The sequence below is a fragment of the Papaver somniferum genome, chromosome 10, assembly GCF_003573695.1.
Source record: "Papaver somniferum cultivar HN1 chromosome 10, ASM357369v1, whole genome shotgun sequence".
NCBI classification, from domain to species: domain Eukaryota; kingdom Viridiplantae; phylum Streptophyta; class Magnoliopsida; order Ranunculales; family Papaveraceae; genus Papaver; species Papaver somniferum.
In genome coordinates, this window is record NC_039367.1 from 62,963,789 (window position 1) to 62,988,340 (window position 24,552).

The 24,552-nt window shown below is 36.0% G+C and overlaps 5 protein-coding genes across 11 annotated transcripts; 2 read left to right on the forward strand and 3 right to left on the reverse strand.

Moving 5' to 3' along the window:
• The first annotated feature begins 8,969 nt into the window (after positions 1 to 8,969).
• Positions 8,970 to 10,604, forward strand: LOC113318862 (mediator of RNA polymerase II transcription subunit 4-like). Its single transcript, XM_026567141.1, has one exon. The coding sequence runs from the start codon at positions 9,175 to 9,177 to the stop codon at positions 10,426 to 10,428; it is 1,254 nt and encodes a 417-aa protein (XP_026422926.1). The 5' UTR covers positions 8,970 to 9,174; the 3' UTR covers positions 10,429 to 10,604.
• A 1,876-nt stretch (positions 10,605 to 12,480) lies between these two features.
• LOC113317561 (trigger factor-like) lies at positions 12,481 to 14,769 on the reverse strand. Of its 7 annotated transcripts, none has more exons than XM_026565717.1 (8): positions 14,519 to 14,769; positions 14,291 to 14,347; positions 13,999 to 14,078; positions 13,762 to 13,870; positions 13,569 to 13,582; positions 13,254 to 13,355; positions 13,041 to 13,113; positions 12,481 to 12,916 (listed from the first exon to the last, which is right to left on the reverse strand). In XM_026565717.1, the coding sequence occupies exons 1-8, from the start codon at positions 14,532 to 14,534 to the stop codon at positions 12,822 to 12,824; spliced, it is 546 nt and encodes a 181-aa protein (XP_026421502.1). In that variant the 5' UTR covers positions 14,535 to 14,769; the 3' UTR covers positions 12,481 to 12,821. The 7 variants fall into 7 exon arrangements, with proteins under 7 accessions (XP_026421502.1, XP_026421501.1, XP_026421500.1 ...); XM_026565715.1 differs by having other exon boundaries at positions 12,482 to 12,916; positions 13,999 to 14,084; XM_026565719.1 differs by having other exon boundaries at positions 12,482 to 12,916; positions 13,999 to 14,084; positions 14,256 to 14,347.
• Positions 14,770 to 15,075: 306 nt separating this feature from the next.
• On the reverse strand, positions 15,076 to 16,188 carry LOC113315717 (30S ribosomal protein S11, chloroplastic-like). Its single transcript, XM_026563974.1, has 4 exons — positions 16,066 to 16,188; positions 15,949 to 15,951; positions 15,724 to 15,789; positions 15,076 to 15,567 (listed from the first exon to the last, which is right to left on the reverse strand). The coding sequence occupies exons 1-4, from the start codon at positions 16,186 to 16,188 to the stop codon at positions 15,076 to 15,078; spliced, it is 684 nt and encodes a 227-aa protein (XP_026419759.1).
• Positions 16,189 to 18,683: 2,495 nt separating this feature from the next.
• LOC113318290 lies at positions 18,684 to 21,290 on the forward strand. The gene is made up of 8 exons (XM_026566437.1): positions 18,684 to 18,836; positions 18,997 to 19,091; positions 19,708 to 19,772; positions 19,905 to 19,999; positions 20,204 to 20,312; positions 20,451 to 20,464; positions 20,542 to 20,643; positions 20,738 to 21,290. The coding sequence occupies exons 1-8, from the start codon at positions 18,777 to 18,779 to the stop codon at positions 20,969 to 20,971; spliced, it is 774 nt and encodes a 257-aa protein (XP_026422222.1). The 5' UTR covers positions 18,684 to 18,776; the 3' UTR covers positions 20,972 to 21,290.
• A 2-nt stretch (positions 21,291 to 21,292) lies between these two features.
• LOC113318289 (peptide chain release factor PrfB1, chloroplastic-like) lies at positions 21,293 to 24,213 on the reverse strand. The gene is made up of 7 exons (XM_026566436.1): positions 23,915 to 24,213; positions 23,736 to 23,804; positions 23,063 to 23,283; positions 22,749 to 22,952; positions 22,445 to 22,660; positions 21,948 to 22,134; positions 21,293 to 21,771 (listed from the first exon to the last, which is right to left on the reverse strand). The coding sequence occupies exons 1-7, from the start codon at positions 24,165 to 24,167 to the stop codon at positions 21,485 to 21,487; spliced, it is 1,437 nt and encodes a 478-aa protein (XP_026422221.1). The 5' UTR covers positions 24,168 to 24,213; the 3' UTR covers positions 21,293 to 21,484.
• Between the last annotated feature and the right edge of the window lie 339 nt (positions 24,214 to 24,552).

Sequence of the window (24,552 nt, forward strand, 5' to 3'; positions counted from 1 at the left end):
TTTGAAAACTGAGTCAGTTTCTTGTCAAAAATGGTTTTAATTCTTCTAATACTGACACATCTCCTTTCTTCAAGGTGACCAGTTCTTATTTTCTTTATATTCTCATCTATGTAGATGACATTCTGGTGATAGAAAGCTCTCCTTCTGCAATTGATCAGTTGATTTCAGCTTTGAGTAATCAATTTGCTATCAAGGATTTGGGTGAGCTGCATTTTTCTTAGGTATCCAGGAAACTAAAAACTCTATTGGTGTCTTATTGTCTCAAGAGAAACATATCTCTAATCTGCTAATGTAATCTAAGATGAATACTACTAAGTCTTGCACCACTCATATCTCCAATCCTACAACTGCAGCTATTACTACTCCTTTTTAGGATCTTGTTTTGTCTAGAAGCACAGTGGGTGCCCTTCAGTATGAAATTCTTACACGACTAGACATAGCTTTTGCTGTTAACAGAGCTTTTCATATACAAACCTCATCTGATGCTGATTGGTCAGCTGTGAAACGCATTCCCTAAATACTTACAAGGTACTCTCACACATGCTCTGCAATTAAAAAGATCCTTCTCTCTACAGTTGCAGGCATATTCTGATGCAGACTGGGATGGTGACACGGCAGATAGAAGGTCTATAGCTGGAATGACAATTTTTCTTAGTCTAAACTTGATTTCATGGTGCTCAAGGAAAAAAAGTCTGTCTCCAGATCAATTACATCTGTTGAATATAGGGCATTGGCTGATGGTACATCTGAACTTGTGTGGGTTCAGCCTCTACTTCATGATTTGCAATTCTCCTCTGTAAGAGTGGCTTGTTCAGTTGTGTGACAATATGGGAGCTACTTACTTGATAACTAATCCCGTTTTTCATAATATAATGAAACATATAGAGATAGCTTTTCAATATGTCAGGGATCTTGTGGCATCAAAGGCTTGGATGTGCGTTTTCTATCGACTCAAGATCAAATAACAGATATCTTCACAAATAATTTATTTACTTTGCGAGACAAGCTCAGTGTCTCTGCTTCCATAGACCCTAGACTTGCAGGAGTGGGAGGCGCGGGGTGTGTGGGGGTGGGGGGGGGGGGGGGGGGGGGGGGGGGGGGGGGGGGGGGGGGGGGGGGGAGTGTGCATGTTAAAGAATCTAAGTATATGTGTATGTCAACATGTGCCCGTGTCTACTGTACGTGTGATAACTGCAAGATGACAGTTAATCTGTACGTTACCTACCGGTTGAGAAGGTCATCGATTGAGTCTGCTTATATAGTCTGAAAATGTCTCTTTCTGTAATATGAATTGAAATGAAGAAATGAAATTGAATGTGAGAAGATTGTCAAACAACAACATCATCTCTTCTCACAATTACATATGATCCAAGGTTTGGAAAGAAACGCTATATACAAAACAAAGTAAGACTATAGTAACAGTGTCTAAAGTAGTGACATAGGTTTCCTTAAGTCTAACCCCTATGGGCTAAATTGAGCTGCTAGATTGGTCAAAAAGTGTTGCAAATCAAGAAAAAAGTGTGGGAAAAAAGTTAATACTACTTCTGTCTACTTCTCTCTCTTAGCATTTGCTCGCAGTTCAACTAGCAGCGAGACTGAAATGCTGAACTATTCTGTGCTCAAAAAGTAACTTTAACGCTGAACCATTCAACGCTCCATACTTTTTACTAAATGTTTAGAGAGAACGTGATAGAGAGAGAGAAAAAAAAGCGAGAGAGAGAGAGGAAAAAGAGGGAGAGGGAGGAAAAAGATGGAGAGAGAAATGATAATGATTAGTTGTTTGGAAAATAAAATCATGTGACAATGTTTGATTCAGCGGTCATCTCTGTTCTATTCAGCGTTTCGCTGCTAGATTAGAAATGCCATAGGACTTAGGAGGTTGCCATAACTGATGTGGATGACCAATCTAGCTGCTAGATTAGAAGGTAGAAATTGACGTTTAGTCCCAAAATTAATGGGCTTTGGACAATCTAGTCCTTCTCCCTCAAGCCTAGTACTAAGAGGTACAAATCTGCCCAATCTCGAACGAGTCCGTCCTTTCATGAACGACTTAGTCCAAAACAACATTTTTTTGTTGACAAAAATACCCGTCCCGTATAATTTTTTACTAACGCAATTTTTATTTCTTCATTTTCATGTCGAGAGAGCTTTATAGAGCAGAGAAGAAATCCTGAAAAGTAAAACCTAATCTCTCTGACTGCTGAAACTTTAATATGAGAATCAAACAAATGGTTATTATTAGTACATATATTTGAAGATTAACTCGCAATCGAGGAGAAAAGTTGATGAGATTCCATTTTAATTCTTCATCTTCTCTGGATTTTTTTGTGGCGATGAAGAAGATTTCTTCGATTCTCTTCTTATTCATATCGATCTCTCTACTTATCAGGTTCAGGTTTTAATTTCTATTTACTTTAATTTATACATCTTCATTATCATTTCGATATAAACTCACGAAATCAGATTTCAGAACTTCAATCTATGGTTTTGATTTTTGATTTTGTAGATATGGAACAACTATCGAGAAGGAGAAGACGCTGGCGATGATGAAACCAGATGGTGTTTCTGGCAGCTAGACACAAACGATAAAGAAGATGTTTCTGGATTGCATTATTGTCCTTGAGACGACTATTCAATTAGATGAAGACAGTGCAACTCACTTTTATGGTGAACATTCTGAACGAAGCTTCTTCAACAACCTTCTCAAATACATGACAAGGTAATTACGTACTAGATCATAGAAAAGACACATATTATTTTTGTATCTTCATTTTATTTTTGCTCATAAGATGTTTGATTATTTGGTTTACTAAGGTTGAATTGATTTTGTTGTGGTTGTTAGTGGTCCAATGTTTCTAATCAGATTCAATTTAATATGGATTTTGGACCTGTTTTAATTGTTCTATGTTCTTAAAAGTTGTAACGACTTTAATTTAAAGATTGCATTTAGTAGACTACGAAAAACATGCTATATAGCCTTGTGAAATCTTTTGGATAGTGTTTATGCTGAATCTCTCCCTTCAAGATGAAATTATAGTCTTGAACTCGTGAATATATGGGATTAAGAAATTATGTTTTTGCTCATTGGTTTTGTTGTTTCTTCTCCAGAAGAATAGATCACTTTAGTTTGTTTTTTGGCGGTTCAAAAGCATATGTTTTATCCTTGTTTTTCAATCCTCATGTGGGCTGATATTCTTATGATTTATTCTCTTTGTTTGAATTGAAAACGACACATGTTGATTTTCGATTCCCGAGAACAAATCAGTCTAGACATTGTTTTACTCGCCTGTGTTGTACAAGGCGTAAGGCGCAACACGGCGTCGGGTGTGAAAACCCGAGCCGCGATGAGGCACGGCGTATACAACTATAGTTCTTCTCACATAAGTTTCCCTGATTTCTATATATTAATATTAATTGCAGGAATATATCATAATAATTAACAAAAGCAACTAATAAATGATATGTTCTTAACAAAATTAGCTTAGACTATATTAGCTTATAAAACTAAAGGCTGAAGATCTTCAGAGGATTTGGAAAGATCTTTTTTCCTTTTTTTAAATCAAAATATTAATGAAAACAACTAGCAATGATATGTTTCTTAACATAATCAGTTGGGATTTTCAAATATTAACGTATAACTTAATGATAAAGATTTTGTAAATATTTTTTTTTCCTTTTTTAAAGAAAAATACTACTTTAATGCCCAGCCAACTGCATGGCGCCCAGTGGAAAATAAGGCCACTTTGACGCCTTGGCGACGCCTTGCACAACATAAATACTCGCTACATCGAGTTTTTCCGTACTGTTTATTCTGTGTGCCTATTCTACATTCTAGTCAATATTTATTTTACTATATTTCGTTAAATAAACAATGGTCGTTTTTTATTATAACATGCAGATGTGTTGCTTCCAAAGGTGAAGAGGCTGGTGAATGTGACAAGTTCTCCAAATATTATCGTTCCCTCTACCCTGGTAAATGGGTAAGTAATATTCTTTTACGATCTTGATTGTTTGTTCATTAAGTTAACACTTTATAGCAGACATTAGACATTATAAGTATTAACAATTGGTAACTTTGCCATTAGGTCGCATTTTCCGTCATTTTCCCATTGTACATATTAATATATTCAGTAAAATTTAACCAACACTTTCTGAATTTTTTATGTATGAAGATGAGCAGTTTTTCTCTCCTCTTAGATGGGCTAGATTTCTTCTCATTTACATGAACAATTATCAAATATTGCATTTTGGCTTATGCGAGTGATCTTTATTTTAAGTAATTTATTATTGGTTATTAATGTGTATATAATCGTACACATGTGGATTTTTAATGTATACATATGTGTACACATGTTGTACATTAATGTGTACACAGTTGTACACCTGGTTATTTTTTATGTGTACGTAATTGTACACATATTAATTAGGAATTGGATCTTGTTTGAAACGCTAAGACGGTCGCTTTTACTCATATTTCTTAAGAACATAAATAAAAAATACTTGCTGGAAATACTCAGAGACATGCATAAAATCATCAAAACCTTGTTGCTGGAAATGTCCAATCCTGAGTGGAAATAGCATTCTAATATTTAGATATACTAGCACATACCATTTTTACCTCGCTAAATAGCGGAAATAACATCTTTCTTCTCTCTTTTCTAGCTACAGTCAACTTGGTTCTTTGTGTATGCTTTTGGAATTCACTTGATCCATCTTCATAGTTTAAGCGAGGAGGGGGACGTCAATGAAAACACATGTTTGTCTAACTTATGATTCTAACTTCCACAGTTCTTTTATTTGGAAGAATCCGTAACTTTCAGTAAATGAGTTTTGTGAATAGATACTAGATAAAAAATACGAGCAGACCAGTTTTGAGCTTTTCCAGCATAGATTTTAATCGTTACTTCTTTTACTTGGAAATTAGTGAAGTAAAATATCCAAATTTAATTACAGGAACAAAATTTTAACCCAGGATTATGTTTATACACAGTGCCTGACTTTATAGAGCTCTCCATTTTGTTTCTACGCCTGGTGGAGGGAACAATATCAAGCATATATACATCAGGTACCTCTTCATCTCTGAAGTATTAGTTTGTGTTCATTCCCCCTGTAGGGACGTGCACGTCATATATTGTTAACATGTACATAGGTGTACACCATTTTATTGTCAATATCTACGTATTTGTATACCGTTGAAGAGTGTACATAATTGTAAACCTGTGGATTGTTAATGTGTACATAGTTGTACACATGCTAATTATTAATATTTTTTTATTCAAGTTTAATTTTGAATAAAGTATCAGATTACGTTAATAGCGGCATTCAATAGTAACATGCAGCTGTAATTTCATAATTGGGGAACCAAGTGATGCTTTCAACTGTTATGACATTTTAACTCATTTTTTTTGCGTACACATGGTTTCTTAGTTGTGTCTGAATACGTTGTGAACGTTGTTAGATATATTTGCATTTGAAAGGAATTTATGTATATGCCATGTGTACCTATACTTTCATTGAAACCCTTTGATTTTTTTTTTTTTTTTTGAATTTTGATGATCAGAAAGGTACTAGCCCTGGTGAACTAAGGAGGATTTCTAGTGTTGCTTAGGAGAATTTTGTAGGACAGTTTAAGGCTAGGGAATCTGGCAGTGGAGAATGCAAGAAGGTTTAGAGGAGGTTTGTTGGAGACTTCTACTAAGGCAAGGTAAATTTTTGTACTGGCTATACAAAGTGTATTTTATGTGTACTACATATTTTTTACTAGCTCTATAAGGTGTATTTTCTTGTACACCAGTTACATGCATTTACTTTTGTTTGTTTTGTACTTCCTACACAAGGTGTATTTGATTGTACACCAGTTATACGCAGTGCAGTACAAATGCCATTACTTCGTTATGTTGCTTGATGTCCTGCTTATTTATTTGTCATTGTGGATTACGTTGCTTGTCTAGGTATCTTCGTTTAGACACTAAGCGAAGAGTTGGGATTCCTTGCTACACAAAAATAATTTTTGAGTCACCGAACACATCTTAGTATCAGATGATAAATCTATTTTCTACCCGTTTTACTATATTAGTCTATTACCGTAGAATATGTGACAGAATTCGTCTGCCTACTACAGTATTACATCAATCTCTATACATGTTAGTACTTCCATTGTACACACTGTCCATTTTAGTTTCTAAATAATCCATACTCGAATGTTTTCTTAAAGGTATATTTTTAGTCTCTTTTGTTATTACCTTTTCTTTGGAAATGGCTTTCAGCCTTCTGTGAACAAACCAAGAAAACCATGCTGACTGGTTGTTATATATATTTCTACTTCTGGTTAGGTACAACACTACAAGTGGCAGATAGTAGAATTTGATGGCAGCTGGAATCATTGCCCGTACTAAGGTAATGATAGTAGATTAGCAAAATTTGATGGCAACTAGAGTCTGCAAAGTGTTAACACATAAATCTTTATAGTTAATAACCACCTGCAGATCCTAGATTTTTCTAAAAAAGTAAGTCTCGCAGGCTTCAAGGACTATTTTCACTTAAGGTTTTCATGTGTACATAATTATACACATTTTTATTGTTAATGTGTACATAGTTGTACACCTGAAATGAATTTAGTAATCCAACTTCAACAAAATAACAAGTCTGGACTGAAATGAATTTTATAGTTGCACTTAGTAAATTTCAGATGGACATGTGTTTGGCTCAGATCTTCTGGGTTGTTCTCTAATTGTTAATATAACTTACTGATCTTTTTTGGTACATTCTAGGGTTGCTTGTTGGGAACTCCAAATGAATATAGGTTTCCAGGGGTAAGCAAGCTAATGAATTGAGATGAATATCCACAATGGTCTCCCCAGAAGCTGTCATCTGATCCTAACCTCAATCAAGCTGCTGAAGGTCTGCTTTTGGTGAGTTGAACTCAAATTGTGATTGTCCATTGTGACGAATATCACATGACATTCTAAACATGTACCTAAGCTTTGTATATGTTAACAACAAAATAAATGGCCACTCGAATTGATTTAGCAAATTATGTATACCTGAATTAGTGATCAACTTCTATTTAAGAGTCGTTAATTGTTTGTTGTCAAAAAAATTACATGTGTACATATTAGTACACCTGTAATATATAAGTGTACATTGTTGTACACATGTCACAGAAATAATATGTGTAGATTATAGCCCACTCTAGGACTTCTAATCAAATTTCAGTGTACATATTGATACAACCAAACATCATGGTTATAAAAGTGTTAACCATACTTGTATCAATTTAGAATTTCTCATATGTGATTGTATTCATATGTGTTCGCTAGTTTTTCTATCTCGAAGCCAAAATATTGAAGCAGCATATCTTGCCAAGGCTCAGTAGTGTTTTCCTAGTTGTATTTTGAGAACATTATGTTTCTAGCACTACTGCATGTCATTTTATTACCACCGTTACGGACCCTGTTTCTTGTTTTTCTTTGAATTTGTGTTTGATGAACTCTTTTCTTACTCACAGGTTGTATGCACAGAAAGACCATAGAATGTCAGGACGTTATTTTTAAGAAAAAAGAGAAAGATTTTGAGATGTTGGCGGCCAAGGTAATGAAGAAGGAAACATACAAGAACAAGTTAGTCTTACATAATACTCAGAAGAATTATAATGTAAGGCTAGTGATCTTCTTAAATGCAATAATAGATGCTTTTCTGGTTGTGCATCGTTTGCAGAATTTCCGATTTAGCTTGACATTGTCTCTTGGCATTCAGGTTACCATCATTCTATAATTGTACATAATGGCGCATCAGTAATACAAGTGTACAAAATGGTGCGCCTATAACAAGATGAGTGCAGGTTGATTTCACTTTCATTCTCATCCTAGAAACAAGCCATTTTTAGGATCACTGTCATTCTTATCCTAGAAACAAGCATATTTTATTTTTATTTGAACGTCCCCAAAATAAACATACCTATCATTTTTACCAAGCTCTAAATGACAAATATGCCCATCTTTGTGAAACAAATGAGTGCCTAGTTCTATAAGAGCTTGCAACTAGTATTATGAAGGTGCCTTTGTATGGTGAAATTATTAAAATATGTTTGGGTTTATTTTGAATTTGTTTGTTATAGGGACTAATCTGATTACCTATATTTTTTATGAAGAGTGAAGAAATATTATAACTGGTTCAATAGGCTTAGGTGTAAGAGCTCATGGGAACAAATGCAAACACGTCGAATTTTCCCATGATTACGCTGGGTAATTCATGCGAAGGTGGCAGAAGAATTAGAGTTGCATTTGTTTGTGGGGATGAACATGTTAAATTATCAGGTGCATGTGAGACACTGGCAGCAGATATGACGATTTTAGTACGCACAAGGATGAGCCTTATTGAATAACAAGATTTAAGTGGATTCGCTTCCGTGGATGAGGCTAAAATTTGTCTTAGGTGGACGATTTAAGTTGTGTGTAATATACATGATTTAAGTTATGTGTAATGTACAAGCTGGTGTTTTTGGATTTTCTGGATTTTTGTAGAAGTGTACATGTTTGTACACCAATGTAAATTAAGAATTTTTAAAAGTCAGAATTATATAGTCATATGGGTACTTTTTTTGTAGCTCTCGGAAAGTTCTTTCCGAATATATAAAGTTTGTGAATTTTGGACAATCAGTTCGAAAGACAAATTGATTTCAATTTTTTTAATATATTATTTAAAACCGCTGACATCATCATGAGTCACTTTGGACTAAATTGCAAATATTTCGAATAAATTGTAAAGCAGGAAGGTTATTTGTGTATTTTCAATAAAAAAAGATTAATTTGTACCTAGTTGAATAGGTTAGGACTAACTAGTATATTTGCATGGAATTTTGGACTAAACCGTATTTTTGCCGATTAGAAGACCATAGGCGTTAGCCTAATGGTTTGGATCGGAGTGATTGAGCCCAAAATTGTCACACATATGTAACAGGCAGGCTTCCTTTCCCTTCATAATAACTGCAAACGAGCCTCTGAACACTAGACTAGACACCAGAAAATGAGAGAATTCTTCCATGAGCAACAGAACTGAGCATAACCAGATTCAAGTCAGCATCTTTTCTTCTCACCACTGCATCTAGCAATTCAAAAGACCCTAACTCAGAACTATCCCTTCATCAAAACCACAAAATCCCCCCGAATAGAAAAAATGTTGCAGAATCAATCACCTCAAATTCTCCAATCTCCAGCCAGATTAGGTTTAACAAACCCTAATTCACCATCATTCTCAAACCCAGCAACACCTAAACTCAATTCACAGAACCATTTCCAACAACAACAACAACAAACCCCATCTGCAATCACATTACCTACAGCAACAATAACAACAACTTCTTCATCCTTACTTTCTCTACTTCCACCTCTATCTAGAGCTCAATCTCTTCTCCTCCAAATGGCTTCTCTTGCTTCTAAACTCTTTGAAGTTTCCCCAAATCGAGCATCATGGTTCACTTCTTTTCGTGGTTCACTTCCTACTTTCTTAGCTTCTCAAACCCTAACCCTAAATCCACCTCCACTTGATTCTACTCCTACTTCTCCCAAAGAAATCATCTCGCTGTTCACTTCTCTTCAAACTCAACTCTTTGAATCGGTTGCTGAGCTTCAAGAAATTCTTGATCTTCAAGATGCTAAACAGAAAATTGCTCGAGAGATTAAAGCAAAAGATGCGGTGATTCTTGGGTTTGCAAATAAACTTAAAGAAGCTGAAAATGTTCTTGATCTTCTAGTTGATGATTACTCTGATTATCGTCAACCTAAACGATCGAAATCACAAGGTAATTCTGATGATACTGAAATGACATCAACTACTACCACTACTAGTATTGCAACTTCATTGAAATTGAATGATATACTGTCTTATGCTCATAGAATTAGTTACACAACATTCGCACCACCTGAATTTGGGGCGGGGCAAGCTCCGCTTCGTGGAGCTCTTCCTCCTGCCCCACAAGAAGAACAAATGCGTGCATCGCAATTGTATAATTTCGCTGATCTTGATATTGGATTACCTAAGATAGAAAGTAATGAGAAGACCATTGAGACATTGGTGGAGGCTCCTGGATTAGCCACAGAGAATAATAAGCTTGGTGATTTAGCAGCGGTTCAAGGTTTACTCCCCCCACACCTTACTATTCCATCAGGTTGGCGACCTGGGATGCCTGTGGAATTGCCAGCTGATTTTCCAATTATTCCACCAGCTGGATGGAAACCAGGGGACCCTGTTCCGTTGCCCCCATTGGATGCTATTGTTCCGGGTAAGGTTGAGGAACAACAACCACGTCGTGCTCCTCCAATGCCAGTTAAGGGTCCTGAACCATTTCAAGTTCGGCATGTACAACTTGATATTGACCAGGAAGATAGCAGTAGTGAATATAGTAGCGAGGGAAGTTCTGAGGAAGATTAAGTTGAGACTGCAACTCATTTGAATTGTCGCGCTCTTTAAGTATTCCGGATAACTAAAACTTGTGAGCATAGCTGAGTTGTGCTTTGTTTTTCTTACCAGGTCTAACCTTTGGATTTCTTGTATTGAATATTTTGAATTTTATGTTACGTTTTCAATATAAATATGCAATTTAACCACTCTTGTTCATTAGTCATATCATTTGAACTAAACAAAGTCAAAGAGTTTGGGAACTTCACCAAACAAATCGTCTTCTCATATATGTATGCCAATCGAAAATGAATCTTAAAAACTGAACTTTTTTTAAGGGTGTAATGTTTATGTATTTGAGCTTGAGAACTTATCTTTCAGTGATGGTAATACAAAAGTTAAGTCGACGAGATTCACTAGGTTCTCGTAGGTAGTATTCCGGGTTGCAATTTATTATACTAATTAGGGAATTGTCATGCAGCAACTTACTGGTCTGCACTGTTGGGTTCAAACATTTGTAATTCATGTGTCTGGGACAATATGTTCTTGTGCATTCAGCTCAATGCTTTTTCTTTAACTGGCCTGCTAGTGTTGAGTTCAAACATTTGTAATTTTCTTGTGTTTTTTGGGACAATTTGGCCGTGTGCATTCAGCTCAGTGTTCTTTTCTTGAACTGGCCTACAAGTTATCTCTACAGCTCCTCTTATATTGCCCTTTAGCTGGATTCTGCATTTGGTTTTCTGCTTGATGTTACAAATGCAGGGTTCTTCTGTCTACTATAGTAGTCAGTTTGGGAAACATATTGGGTTAAGGTTTCTTGGGTTTGATAGTGGTGGTGGTGATGGAAATAAGGATGAGATAAAACAAATTACTAGTCTTTCTGAGGCGGATGCTCGGCTTGCAGAATAAGACCAAAAAGAATGGCTGCATAGTAAGTTATTAACAACTGCCATTAAAAGATTCAAGAACGAGTACTTGAGAATTCCCTACTACATTAAGTATGTTTATATGAAAATTCTTTGTCTTTCATTTGGTTTATTATTTACCCTACTACATTGTGTTGTGCAAGTTGTTTGTTCTGACCGGAAATTTCTTATTCTTGTAGTGAAAAATTTACTGTTGGAATGTGCTGCTTCTCATTTAAAACATAAAGATGTTACTGCATCTTATGGTAATCGGCTGGCATCTTCAAGTGGTAGAATACGGCTTCAGAGTCCCCCAGGTTGTTTACTTATGACTGTTACTCCCTTCTGTTTGTATTTGTTCCCTTCTGTTTGTATTTGTAGTGGATGTTTGTGGGTTAATTGTTTGATTTTTATTTAACTATCGCTTACAGGAAATAAACTTTATCAAGAAAAATTAGTAAAGGCACTTGCACGAGAGTTACAAGTGCCCTTATTGGTGCTTTGATAGCAGTGTTCTTGCCCCTTCTGTAAGCCTTGTGATTATCCAATTAAAGTGTACATTTTAAAGATAACTACGTTCTTTGTCATCGCAGTAGTCTGAAATAAAATGAATGAATGAAAATGTTGAGCACGGGATTTTAGCAAAGACGAGAGTGAGTTGGACGGGTCTGCAGAAGAATGTTCTCAGTCTGATGTTGAGGAGGATAATGGTGCAAGTAATGAAGACGCAACTGCAAGCAGCGATGAGGGGAAGCAGAAAATCCTTGGGGCATTCATCCCATTGAGGCCTGAGGAGTTTGCAAAAGTAAGAAAGTTGATAGAAAAAATAAGATTGAAGGAACCTGCCCTGAGGCTGAAGAATAGAAGAATAATGTTGAAATCAACTAGGTTCTTAGAGGTCTTGTGGTGTTATATTGGCATGTTATGTTGGGTACTCCAACTGAGATTCATATACGTATCTTACACCAAGGAGTTCTGTCAGGTTATAGTATGTTTCATTTGTATGGTAGATGTTGATTGATTCTTGACAATATGGTAACCTGCAGGAACCCGACCAAATGATTTTTTGTTTAATTAATAAAACAAATTAAGCAAAATGCAATATTTAGTAAAACAATGCACAAGTGCATTTCCAAATTAAACAAATTAAGCAAAAGAGTTAACCAGATCCCCAAGTTGATCCTGAATTATCAAGAACAGGGCAGTATTTCAATGGCGAACAAAGCAAGAAAAGGAGGAGCGAGAGAAGAGGTGGTCAAACACCCTGAAGTACTAAGATTGAAGAATGGGGGATGGGTATAAAAAACGCGTCAACTGCCAACCTTTTAGTAGACAGTAACTCTTCACATCATATTGGACCTACCTTGCTGTGGGACCTAACATTTCCCGAGTTATATTTGAGAGTTTTATAAGCAATGGAAATTGAAGTATGTCAAAACTTCAAAAATTGTTAGTTCACTGCTAATGTGATACAAAAATTCTAGTAAAAGATAAAATATTAGACGCATGAAGAATTATCTGTTAGTTCTCTCCACACAAAGTACAGGGTAGAGGCCCGTCGATATGAGTTTGTTCCTCTAGGTCGTATGTGCGATCCTTATGCTTCTCGTCACTGTCTGTGGGAGGTTTAAGCAGTTTTAGTCTCGTTCAGGACTTTATGGAATATTTTCTTCAAATGTTAACATTTTTCTTTATTTGTTTCTTGAAGATGAATAAATGCATCAAAGCTGAATTCTGTACCAGGTTCAAATTTTGCTTCAAGCTCTTCATAGTTCTGCTCAACACTAAGCTCCTTGGTAATCTTCAAACCTTCCTGTAAAAACCAGGCGAAAGGCAGAAAAAGAAAGAGAGGAAAGAATACGAGGGTCAATTGACACGTAAAAGAAAAGGAGAATCATTAGTTGGGTTCATACTAAAAGCAAGAGATTAAAATTTCAAAAGGCTACAATGTACCTTCTCTACATAATCAGCAATGCTTGAGTTTATTACTCTCTTGATCACATTCTTGTAAACTTTTTCTGGCCCAAGGACTTGCACGAGTATATCTTTAGGTATCTGCCGTACATGATTGAGAAAAAATCATATAAGACCTGAGACCTATTCTTTTATGCTGAAAAGACTAACTCGAACATAAATTTGAAATCCCAAACCATTCTTCTTCCTAACAGTGTTTGACCTAAAAAAATGTTTCAACAATAAATGGAGCTGAACTATATCGTGAAATGATTCTTGGTGACAGAAAGTATCATATATGGGAAGGAAACTTACATTTGGAGTTTTTCCTGATAGCGACAAGTTTCGCAGCAAATCAACCAAATGAGGAAAATGAGAGTTAGGTTCTAATATAAAAGACATGACTGCATATGGTTACTAAAACGTGAGACATGCTAAATTTAAATTAGTGGACAATAAGCTGTATGCAAACAGAATGTCTCATGAGAAACTAAACACAGAAACTGACCTCCTTTTACTCTTCGAAAACCTGGAATGGGCTGTGCGGCAGCAACCATTTTGGAAAAAACGTCGTCAAAAATTTCTTGTGTTTTCGCACCAGTAACATCTATCCGTATCTGATTTAATCATAACGAGTATGAAGTTTGGCTTAAGTGATAGATATTTGCATTACCATGATACATTAACTGAAGAATAGGGTATAAACAATCATATTACAAGCAGAAGAACAATGAAATTTTTTTACCTTCAACTCTAGTGGCTCAGAAGTAGTTTTAGCAGCAACTGAGATGCCGTCCAATGAAGTAGTAGAAACACCTACTTCTTCTGCTTCTAAAATAAACAACCATTTAGAAGTAATTATCATGCCATTTAAATTTTAGTCTTTCATAAATAAAATGGAATTTTCTGCTACTTGCAAGTTTCATAGGTTTAAGTAACAAAAAATCACAATATTGTGCAAGACTAATGTAGCAAGTTATAAAAAGAAAGCAATTATCATGCCTAAACTGATCTTGTTTTCGATAGTGAATACTAACGCTTGCACTTCTTCTTCTGAAGTAAACATGGTTGCGACTTTTCCACGAACTCGCTTCCTGCGCAACAAAATTGTATCATTAAGCAGATAAGTTCATCTTAAATTCCAAAATGATGAAAACATTGACATTCCACACACTAATTATCTTCTGGGAGGTGCATCATGTTCAATAATTCCAAATTTAGTTTTGAGTTATTATATCAATAAAGTTGCGTTTTTATTACTAAACCTTGATTTTTCCTCATAGAATTTCTAACTTTAGCGAGGACTGTAAGATACACATTAGGGTTCGGAAAATCCTATTGAAATTGGTCAAATCGAATAACTATAACAAACAAATTAATTAACAGAAAACATGCAAAAACTCAATCTTTCAAATGTGAAAGAAATCACTTAATTTGCCGTTTCCACATAGAAGAACTTTGGGAGAAAATGTAGATATTGATAGAGACGCCATTTTATCAAAAAGAAAATAACAGAGAAATTTACAGAACCTGATCCTTTCCAGATAATATATACACCCAACTTATAAGGTAATAACATTTCTTAATGCACCAGTATTTTTTTGGGTGGAAAAATCCTGTTCCTGGGAGTACAGCAGTCGGCTGATTTCTCAGTTGACAAGTCCGGATGAAGGGATTCCATTTTATTGTTCAATAGTCCTGTATGATATAGATTAAGCTTCCACTGTAATGTATACTGCTAATTCCTCTCAGTGCATAGTAATATCTTTTATCAGATCATTGAATATAATTTTTTGTTATGAAATATGTCCAATCCCTATTTCTATACACGTCTTTTTTTAGGAGGTCTACATCCATTATGTGGCATAGGGGTTACATCCCGTACAATACTTATTCGGACACCACTTCTCTGGGTGGCTCGTAATGCAGTGTCTCTTCCGAGACCAGGACCCTTTATCATGACTTTTGCTCGTTTCAAACCCCGATCGACCGCTTTGCGAATAGCATCTTCTGCTGCAGTTTGGGCAGCAAATGGCGTTCCTTTTTTTGTGTTCTCGAATTTACAACTCCCGAAAGAAGACCAAGAAAACACCCGACCCTCTACATCTGTAATCGTTACAATGGTATTGTTGAAGCTTGATTGAACATGAATGGCTCCTGTTAGTATTCTACTTGCTTCCTTTTTTTTTTGCTTGATACTACGTCTATCCTTATGTGGCCTACTAGGTCCAACCTTATGTGCATCAACTCTTGTACTCTTTCTTACCTTCAACTTTCTGGGCATAGTAGTAGTAGGAACAACTGAGATGCCGTCCTATTCTAATATAAACAGCAATTAAGAAGTCATAAGTAGCAGAAAATCTTTGGAAACACGCACAAGGTAGCAGAACAAGAATCTGAACAACACAAGAAGAAGTCATTTTATACCTGAAAATAAAGCAAATAAACGAAGGGACGGTCTGTCACTTACCCTATAAAATGATAAGTAAGCTACAATTAGTGATTTAGAATAATTGGTGGCTTGATTTCTTTTAAACTGAATTTCATGAAAAACAAAACCAGAATTGCTATGCATTAGATTAAGAATAAAAGAAGCAATATCATGCCTAAACTGATCTTGTTTCCGGTAGTGTATGCTAACGCTTGTACTTGTTCTTCTGAACGAAACATGGTTGCAAGGTTTCCAGGAACTCACTTCCTGCAAAGCAGAACTATATCGTTAAGCAAATAAGTTCATAATCCACCAAATGTTGAAAATATTCAGCATTCTATGCAGCTTTGCGGCATTTTTGTGTCTGATCAAAAGACACACATTGGGCTCAAAGTTCTTGAAAAGACCAATAGGTAAGTTATTGTGAAAACTACTACTAGACCCATTTTTCAATTTTTTTCCACTGAGAAATCCACCGTCAAAAAAGTACAGGCGCGCACCCATTTTTGGGGGAAAAATTAGTCCCAGACTCATATTTTCTGAAATTGTGCGGCTTCCATTTCCAACTCCAACTTCTAACTCCACCCATTATTCATCCCTCTTTGTTCTCAATTTTATCACCAATTTCTCTGTGAGTCTGTGAGTGCTGCTTGTGAAGACGGTGGTGAATGGATGAAGATGAATTTCGATAAGAAGAAGGGAACATGTTGTGTACATCGGTGTTGTTTTGATGGGTTAGGCAGAGATCGTGAAGCTGAGCTCGATTTCAAGGTCGAAAATTAGAGTTTGCAGAGAAGATAATGGACGAGATGAAATTGAAGGGTGATATGTTTCTAGGGTTTGATTCTAAATGGGTAAAAAACGGCGCTAAGTCACGGGTTTTGAACTGTATAATCTCCATCATCTCAACATACGATTACCACCAGTGAGACATTTCCACTTATCGCGACAAATCCATAATAAATCAAAAGAACTAGAATCAGTATTAAGGGGCCTGTGTTTTCCCGGAAGATTGACGGAAGCAATTAATCTCGTATGCAATTCAGGGTTACAGTTAGAGCCACATACCTATTCTCTTCTATTACAAGAGTGTATATACAAGAGAGAATACAAAAAAGGGAAAAGACTTCATGGAAATACGATTGTTCTTTGACTAACACCTGATGAGTTTCTACAAACAAAATTATTAGTACTTTATTCAAAATATGGAGATTTAGAAACTGCCCGCAGTATGTTCGACAAAAATTCTTCTCGAAATGTAGTTTCGTGGAACGCATTGATAGCCGGGTATGTACAAAGAGGTGAGGAAGAAACGGGGTTGAATCATCATCATCATCATAATTTCTCTTTGTTTTGAGTTCACAGATTCTAAACACTCAGTAACTAGGTTTATGGAGGAGGAGGAGATGCAACATTGGGGACCTGGATTGCAACGTACAGAAACTTTTTTTGGGTCCGTCCGTAGATCCACTTATATTTGACTTCATTCCTTTGTTGGACAAATGCCATACAGGACAAGCTCTCCACTATTCAAGTCAAGTCTAGGGTCGGGAAGATTTGTCTCTAAGCTGTTGTGTGTCAAATTTGATTCGGTCTCGCATTAGATTACATGAATCCTAGTTAAATGTTTAGATTATTACTAAAATTTAGTGATAGTGAACTGCAAATGACAAAATTGTCTTGTCATGTTAATCCTAATATGTTATGCATTTATAAAAATGGATGCATAACCTATTATGCATCTACAAAATTTGTTGAATAACTTGTTATGCAGTTCAGAAAAACGGTTGCATAACACGTTATGCAACAACTTTTTTGTTACTATTAAAACCAACAAAAACAAAGACTGCATAACTTGTCATGCACCTACAATAATATCTGCATAACATGTTATGCAGTTGCGAAAATAGAGGCATAACCTGTTATGCATCCGAAAATACGGTTGCATAATGCATTATGCATCGAGAAAATTGTTGCACAATCTTTTATGCATCGAGAAAATAGATGCATAATGCATTATGCATCTATTTTTTATGTACGCAACAATACAATGGCTACATAACTTGTTATAGATGCATAACTTTGTTATGCAGTGGAGAAAATGGTTGCATAATTTTTTATGCGTATGCATAATGCGTTATGCATCCTTTTTGGTGGCTGCATAATGTTTATGTACGAAGTTTTCAAAAATTTTGCCTAAAATGGTGATCACCTCCGATTTTTTTTGTGAATTTTTTTTGATATTGTTGTTTGTACTCGTTGTTTAAGTCTCTTAAAAAGATTTCCAACGATATAAAATTTGTAAAATTACAAGGCGCGGTTTTTTAGATATGTTATATCCAAGTTGCATTTTCAATTATACCCCTGATGCATAACCTATTATGTAGACGTTTTCCAAAATTTCATATAATTTTGGGTGTCACAGAAAGTCGGAAATAATTATGGGTGTCACGGTACCTAAAATTAATTGTGGGTCTGACAATGAATATATTATTTTTTTTGTGCCTGCGCCTAATTTTCCCTAAGTTATTTGAGTTTTTAGTTTTCTACCTACATATAAACATAAAAATTAAACCTAATTTGGTGATTCTACACATTCTTATATGTTTTCATGAAACCCTAACAACCCTTTTTTACCGATGGGGCTAAACCATACTATGCAATTGGTCAAATTGAATATCTATGATAAACAAAAAACACTTGAGAAATAAACTGCAAACAAAATCAAAGACTCCTTCAAGTTGAACGAAAAAACTAGGATTTCACATGAGAAGTCACTTACTTTCCGATGTCCGAATAGAAGAAGTTTGGGAGAAAATGTAGCCGCTAATAGAGACGCCATTTTTCCAGAAGTAACAGAGAAATTATTACAGGAAGTAAAAAAGAAATTCTAATATATACACCCAACTCATCTTTAATCCACCCATGGTATTTTTGGGTGGAAATATCCTGTTCTTATATATCGGATGGATTGAATTCTTAGGTCCGTCTCTTCTGTTTCCCCCCCCTCTCTCAGTCTCTCTCTCTTCAATCTCTGGTTTTCTGGCACCCGATTGATTGTCTTGGTTTTCTTCAAAATCTCCTAAAAATCGATGGCGTGTGTATCGATGTCTACAGTTCCTTCAAAAACCCTTTCATTTCCAAGTATTAGAGTAAGTAAAATTCCTCGCAGTAATTTCTGGGATTTTGTACTTTTTTGTTGTGGATAAAATTTCATTGAATGGTTTTGCATATGCAACAATGGTTTTTGCAAATGAGTATTAGAAATTTTATGGGTAATTGAATGCTTTCTGCTCGGTTGATTAATTGCAGGAGGTTTCTATAGGGACCTTTAACAATCCTGGGCATATATGTGGAAGCACTAAAAGCTTCAGTGTTCACTACACAAGAAATCACAATTTTCCTAGGTATGACATATGTTTTAGCTATTGTCATTTCTATTTTTTAATGTATTGTTTATTGCTCCTACAAGGAATAATTTCCTTTTTGGTGTTCAAAGTGTATGCTATCTCTTTAAGTAGACTGGTAAATTATTAGCTCTAGCTATGCAAGTATAGATAGTGAGAGACGTAGGAGACAGATGAAGGATTAGATGGTGGGGGTAAAGCCGTAAAGGTAACATTGTGGTAGGGAGATGTGACATTTGGTTGTCATCAATGTATGTCTTTGGATATTTTCTGGTTGGAGCTGATCACAGGAGATCAGTTTGTTTCCGTCTGACTTCGGATTATAGTAGCCACGACCATGTAGTCTGATAGTCTGATACTATTCGGGGGGGATTTACTTTTATTCTTCCACAATTTTACAATATGTTCCTAAGACCGATTAGCTGAATTTGGCAACACTTCTCATGTACTATGCTGGTCATTTTGTGTTGTTTCTTGAATGTGGATGTCAATTATATAATGCTTATTCTGCATCTTGATTGGCTATGTAGCTGGTTATCTTCTAAGTTATAGCTAGCAGTTTGTGACTCAAATGAAATGTTGTTTAAATACTTTTTCCTTTTTTTTATTTCATAAGGTTATTATTCTCAAGCGGCGAAAGTCACAGGCGATCATCCCAGATCACATATGCAGTTGATTCAGGTGAACTTAGGTCTAACTTACAGCACTAAAACTTATAATTTCTTCCGCATTTGCTTGAAAACAGTATGATGCATAAAAGTTTTGTTCCATGTATCAGTCTTACCAATTACCCCTTTTCTTTTCTCTTTTCAGGAGTTGAGTCGTCAATTACTGCTGATCAAGACATTGTTCGTCACTTAAAACAAGCAAAGGTAGTCATTGAGTCACGAGATGATGATAAGATCCAAGTGAGTTTCCACTATGTCTCCTAACTACCTTATTTTCTGTTAAGACACTATAATGTCCAAGTGAGTAAATCCCCACCTGGTCAAATGTGTTGCTTGGAAGTGCTTACCAGAACATTCTGTAAAATTTCTGTTAGTGCGATTACTTTATCCAACAGTAAGGTGCTATGTCTTAACCTAATGTTTTCCCTGATTGCCATTGCTTAGGTTAGAGTGGACTTAACTGGAATAGAAACACTAAAAATACATGATGTGGTTATAGCAAATTTGGCTAAATCAGCACCACCTGTTCCTGGGTTCCGCAAAATGAAAGGAGGTAACATGTTAATAGTGCCAAGGACTGTGTTATAAGTCCTCTCTCCTTCCAGATTAGTTTTTTTTTGTCACATTAGATGACTGAATTTATTTCCAAAATCTGATACTTTTCTTTTGTATTGCAATGGGGATCATCCAGGAAAGACATCCAATGTAAGTGTCTTTCACTCTGGTCTTTTATTTTAAAGCCGATTTCCTTCTACTGTATGGTTGATTGGAAGCATTTGCAGATTCCAAAGAGCTTTATATTACGGGCTCTTGGTGAAGATCGTGTGACCAAGTTCACTGTACAAGAAATTGTCAGTGCAACCATGACCGAATTTGTAAAGACGGCAAGTTATCAAACTTAATCCTTGAATTTATCTTTATATAACTTCGCCAGCTTGGTACAAGAAGTAATCACTTTTTCTTCCCTACTGAAAGCAGGAAAATTTAACTGTGAACAACACATTCAAGACAATACAATCAGCAGCAGAGCTAAAAGCGACTTTTAAACCAGGAAAAGAATTTGGTTTCAATGCTACACTGGATATTGAAAAAGAAAATAGTGATCAGACCAGTTCAAGCCCCTCGGAGGTTGAAGTTTTGCCTGATACTGTGAAAGAAAACAGTGACCAGACAACATCAAGCCCCTCAGAGGTTGAAGTTTTGCCGCAATGAGGTTACACAACAAATATTACTGTGTGAATTTCATTAGTGTAAGGTTTATGCTGACAAAACATTGTCTGTTTGGCGCTATTGCTGAAGGTCCAAATTTTTGTAATAGAAAAAAGGGATTTGTGAACTAATTTCTACACTGGGGTTATATACAAGGTAGCAGTATTCTAATTCCTGCTCTTACTTGCAGCTGCCCCACTAGGTGTTCATTTGTTTTGTGGGATAAATTCCTCGGTCATGTACTGCAAGTGCATCAGAATTAACGAGTCATTTTATAACGTGCAACTAAAAAGTCGTTAGACTGACTTGAAAGCTATATTCATCAGTATGTTTTGGATATAAAGATTAATATCAACAAAAATTTGACAACAAAATTTGTTCCATAAAATCGATGGATGGATCAGTCTCAAACATTATACATGTGTTGATTCTACTGAATATACACTTGTCAAAGACAAATGATAGATTTGTAAGAGCGAGTATGATTTGTGCATATGTATGATGTAGCACTGAAGCTCACCGACTGTTGCTGTACTTAAATTTGAGGTAAGCTTTGATAAAAGGCTCCAATTCACCATCCATAACGGAAGCAATATCTGATGTCTCAAGTCCTGTTCTGACATCTTTCACAAGCTTGTAAGGATGAAACACATAATTACGGATCTGCTGACCCCACTCGGCTTTTACTGCATCTCCTCGAATTTCCTTGATTTCTGATGCCCGTTGTTCCAAAGCAATGATAAGCAATTTGGCTTTCAACCGACTAAGAGCCTTTGCCTTGTTTTGCAGCTGAGATCTTTCCTCTGCATTATGAGGTATCACACACATCAATCTAACAGCGAGCAAGGAAGTACTTTTAAAATTATATAAATTAGGAATGACACGGTCCTTCAAATCGTGATTTATCTATACACGATCAAAACCTGGCTTGTTTGCAAGTTGACAATAACTTTAAGTTCAAATCTTTTCGGGACCATACCTGTGCAACGAACGGCAACACCAGTAGGGATATGAACCATTCGGACAGCACTTTCAATCTTGTTCACATTTTGACCTCCTTTTCCGCCTGCTCTTGAGAAGCTTATTTCAAGATCTTCTTCAGGTATCTCGACACTGGCAGAATCTTCTGGAAGAAGAGGCATGATTTCCACTCCAGAAAAGCTCGTCTACAAAAGAACATTAAAAGAGATTCAAGGTGCTAACCTCACTAGACAAGTGATATGAATTAAAAAGAATCAGAAATCCTTTCTCTTCGTCTCTTTTTACAGTGTTCCTGTTCAATTAACCTTCTAACTAGCATCCAAGGAGAATATCTTGGAAAGCTACTTCTAATCAAGTCCATGGATTATATTCCTCCCATGTCAGCAAATTAGTCACGTATTTTAAGCATTAAGTAGAGAATGAAAAACAAGGTGTCTTAACATTTTACATACTGATATGACAAAGCTAAGGGAGGACCATATAATGAGGTATTACCTGACGAAGACCTTTGGAATTGAATGGAGATTGCCGAACAATACGATGTGTACCCTTCTCTCCTGAGAGATACCCATAAGCATAACTACCTTCAAGTTCAAGCGTTGCTGATTTTATTCCAGCTTCCTCACCCATGGATTTCTCAGTTACTCTTGTCTTGTAACGCTGCTTCTCTCCCCATCTTATGTACATCCTAAGAAGCATGTCAGCCCAATCCTGCACTGGAGATAATTCAAAGAGTGTTACATAAACATGAAACATAAATAAAAATACTTTGAAAGTATGGAAAAAAATGTCCAATCACCTGTGCATCTGTACCCCCAGCACCAGCTGTGATACTGATAACTGCCCCTTCTTTATCATAGGGTCCGGAAAGCAACTGAGTAAGTTCAAAACTATCCAATGCCTTGTTCAAATTTCGAATTGTATTTTTGGCTTCTTCAACAAGTTCAGTATCAACAGAATCCATTTCCTCGGTTAGTTTTACAATCATATCTGCATCTTCAACCTAGTAAGGGGAAAAAAGTGTGCATTAAAGGTTTATAGCATTACACTGTTTTTAATATCGACTAATATTCATTCAACCTAAAAATGGTCACAAAGCAGAGAAGCACATACCTGGGATTTGAAGTCAGTGAGCATTTTAATTTTGTCTTTGACTTCAGTCAGCGCCAGAAGAGTTTCCTGCGCTTTAGCTTGATTATCCCATAAAGTGCTATCAGCTGCCTTATTTTCAAGAGCTGTAAGCTCTTCTTGTAGTTTCTCCAAACCAGAGGAGCGCCTAATTTCTGTAACCCGTTCCATCGTCATCTCAACATCCTTTCTAAAGGTGTAAAAATCTGAAATCAGTGCCGAAGACAGTCAAATAAAATTTATGTACAACTTAGCATATTACGGCTTAGGATTCAACATGTTCCAACAGTGTTAGCTGATTCTTACTAGAGGAAGGAAATTAAATGGAAGAATACCTTAACTTCAAAACCATCTCAATATATTCAAAACCATCAGTACATCTCTACTCTAGATTGAGTATACACAAAAAATGTCCATGTATTGACCAAAAACTCATCTAACTGAGCACTAAAATTCTCTTGTCCAGCAAATGCCAGTACGATTGGACACTGACTATGCTATTCTACACCATAAATGCTTTAGTTTCCTTACCTTCATTAAATTTATCATCATTCTCATTTCTCTCTAGAATAGCTCAATTGCCATGACGGCACAAGAATCTACACAATATCGCAACCTTACAACCAAACGGCCGACAATATGAAGCAATAGTAATTACCTTGCATTGCCCATTCATCCGTTTCAGAAACTCCCACACTTGATTGGTTCTCAGGCACTGCAAACTTTACTGAACACAAAAAAATAATAATCAAAAGCTAATCAAGAACTTTCAAGGAAATCGAAATGAGAATCTAATAGATTATTAATATTAAGTGGAGATAGAAGAAAATTGCTTACCCGTGGTGGAAGAAGAAGAAAACCTAGATGGGTTTGATGGAGTTATTGGGAATATGAAGTTGGAGAAGAGTGGGGAATGAATTGGTGTTGTTTTATGAAATGGATAATTAGGGTTAGCGAGTCTCTGTATTCTTCGAGTGTTGAAGTTTAAAGTAATACGGGGAATTCCTAGAGACGTTGGAAGGGATTGCAGACACTCCATGATTTTACGGAGAGAGAAGGAACGAGAGAAGGATAAGTGAAGCAGTTTCATTCGAAACTCCACAGACTACGCAGAGTAGACTGCAGAGACCGCCCAATTTTCCAGCTTAACCACAAGGTCCACAACTATTTACTCAACCGTCTTATCCCATGCTCGTGACGGCAGGTCATTTTTTAACGGATGCTTCGTCAACCGCTATTGACCAAGGCCAAAGGTACATATTGCGTGGGCTGTAGATAAAGGGATGACTCCCAATACTTCTTATACAAGCTTATATATGCTTATGGTCAGAAGAATAAAGCTAGTCTTACATAAAGTCATATCTCCTTTACAATCTGCGTATATTTCGGGAAGACTCATTTCAGATAATATATTTCTGGCTCATGAGATTATTTATATTCTGAAAAGAAAGGAGATAACTATCTAGCACTTAAGT

What these genes read in the sequence shown, in the direction of transcription:
- LOC113315717 (XM_026563974.1), bottom strand. Translation starts at nt 16,188, where the DNA reads ATGGGTGCGCGCCTGTACTTTTTTGACGGTGGATTTCTCAGTGGAAAA. An exon ending in CTTACTTATCATTTTATAGG is followed by an intron (nt 15,568 to 15,723) that starts GTAAGTGACAGA and finishes ATATTAGAATAG; the next exon opens with GACGGCATCTCAGTTGTTCC.
- LOC113318862 (XM_026567141.1), top strand. Translation starts at nt 9,175, where the DNA reads ATGTTGCAGAATCAATCACCTCAAATTCTCCAATCTCCAGCCAGATTA.
- LOC113317561 (XM_026565714.1), bottom strand. Translation starts at nt 14,369, where the DNA reads ATGATACAATTTTGTTGCGCAGGAAGCGAGTTCGTGGAAAAGTCGCAA. An exon ending in TTGCTGATTATGTAGAGAAG is followed by an intron (nt 13,114 to 13,253) that starts GTACATTGTAGC and finishes TGGTTTTTACAG; the next exon opens with GAAGGTTTGAAGATTACCAA. An exon ending in TGAAGCAAAATTTGAACCTG is followed by an intron (nt 12,917 to 13,040) that starts GTACAGAATTCA and finishes AACCTCCCACAG; the next exon opens with ACAGTGACGAGAAGCATAAG.
- LOC113318289 (XM_026566436.1), bottom strand. Translation starts at nt 24,167, where the DNA reads ATGAAACTGCTTCACTTATCCTTCTCTCGTTCCTTCTCTCTCCGTAAA. An exon ending in ATTCCAAAGGTCTTCGTCAG is followed by an intron (nt 22,135 to 22,444) that starts GTAATACCTCAT and finishes GTTCTTTTGTAG; the next exon opens with ACGAGCTTTTCTGGAGTGGA. An exon ending in TGTTGCCGTTCGTTGCACAG is followed by an intron (nt 21,772 to 21,947) that starts GTATGGTCCCGA and finishes CTCATAATGCAG; the next exon opens with AGGAAAGATCTCAGCTGCAA.
- LOC113318290 (XM_026566437.1), top strand. Translation starts at nt 18,777, where the DNA reads ATGGCGTGTGTATCGATGTCTACAGTTCCTTCAAAAACCCTTTCATTT. An exon ending in CACATATGCAGTTGATTCAG is followed by an intron (nt 19,773 to 19,904) that starts GTGAACTTAGGT and finishes TTCTCTTTTCAG; the next exon opens with GAGTTGAGTCGTCAATTACT. An exon ending in TGACCGAATTTGTAAAGACG is followed by an intron (nt 20,644 to 20,737) that starts GCAAGTTATCAA and finishes TACTGAAAGCAG; the next exon opens with GAAAATTTAACTGTGAACAA.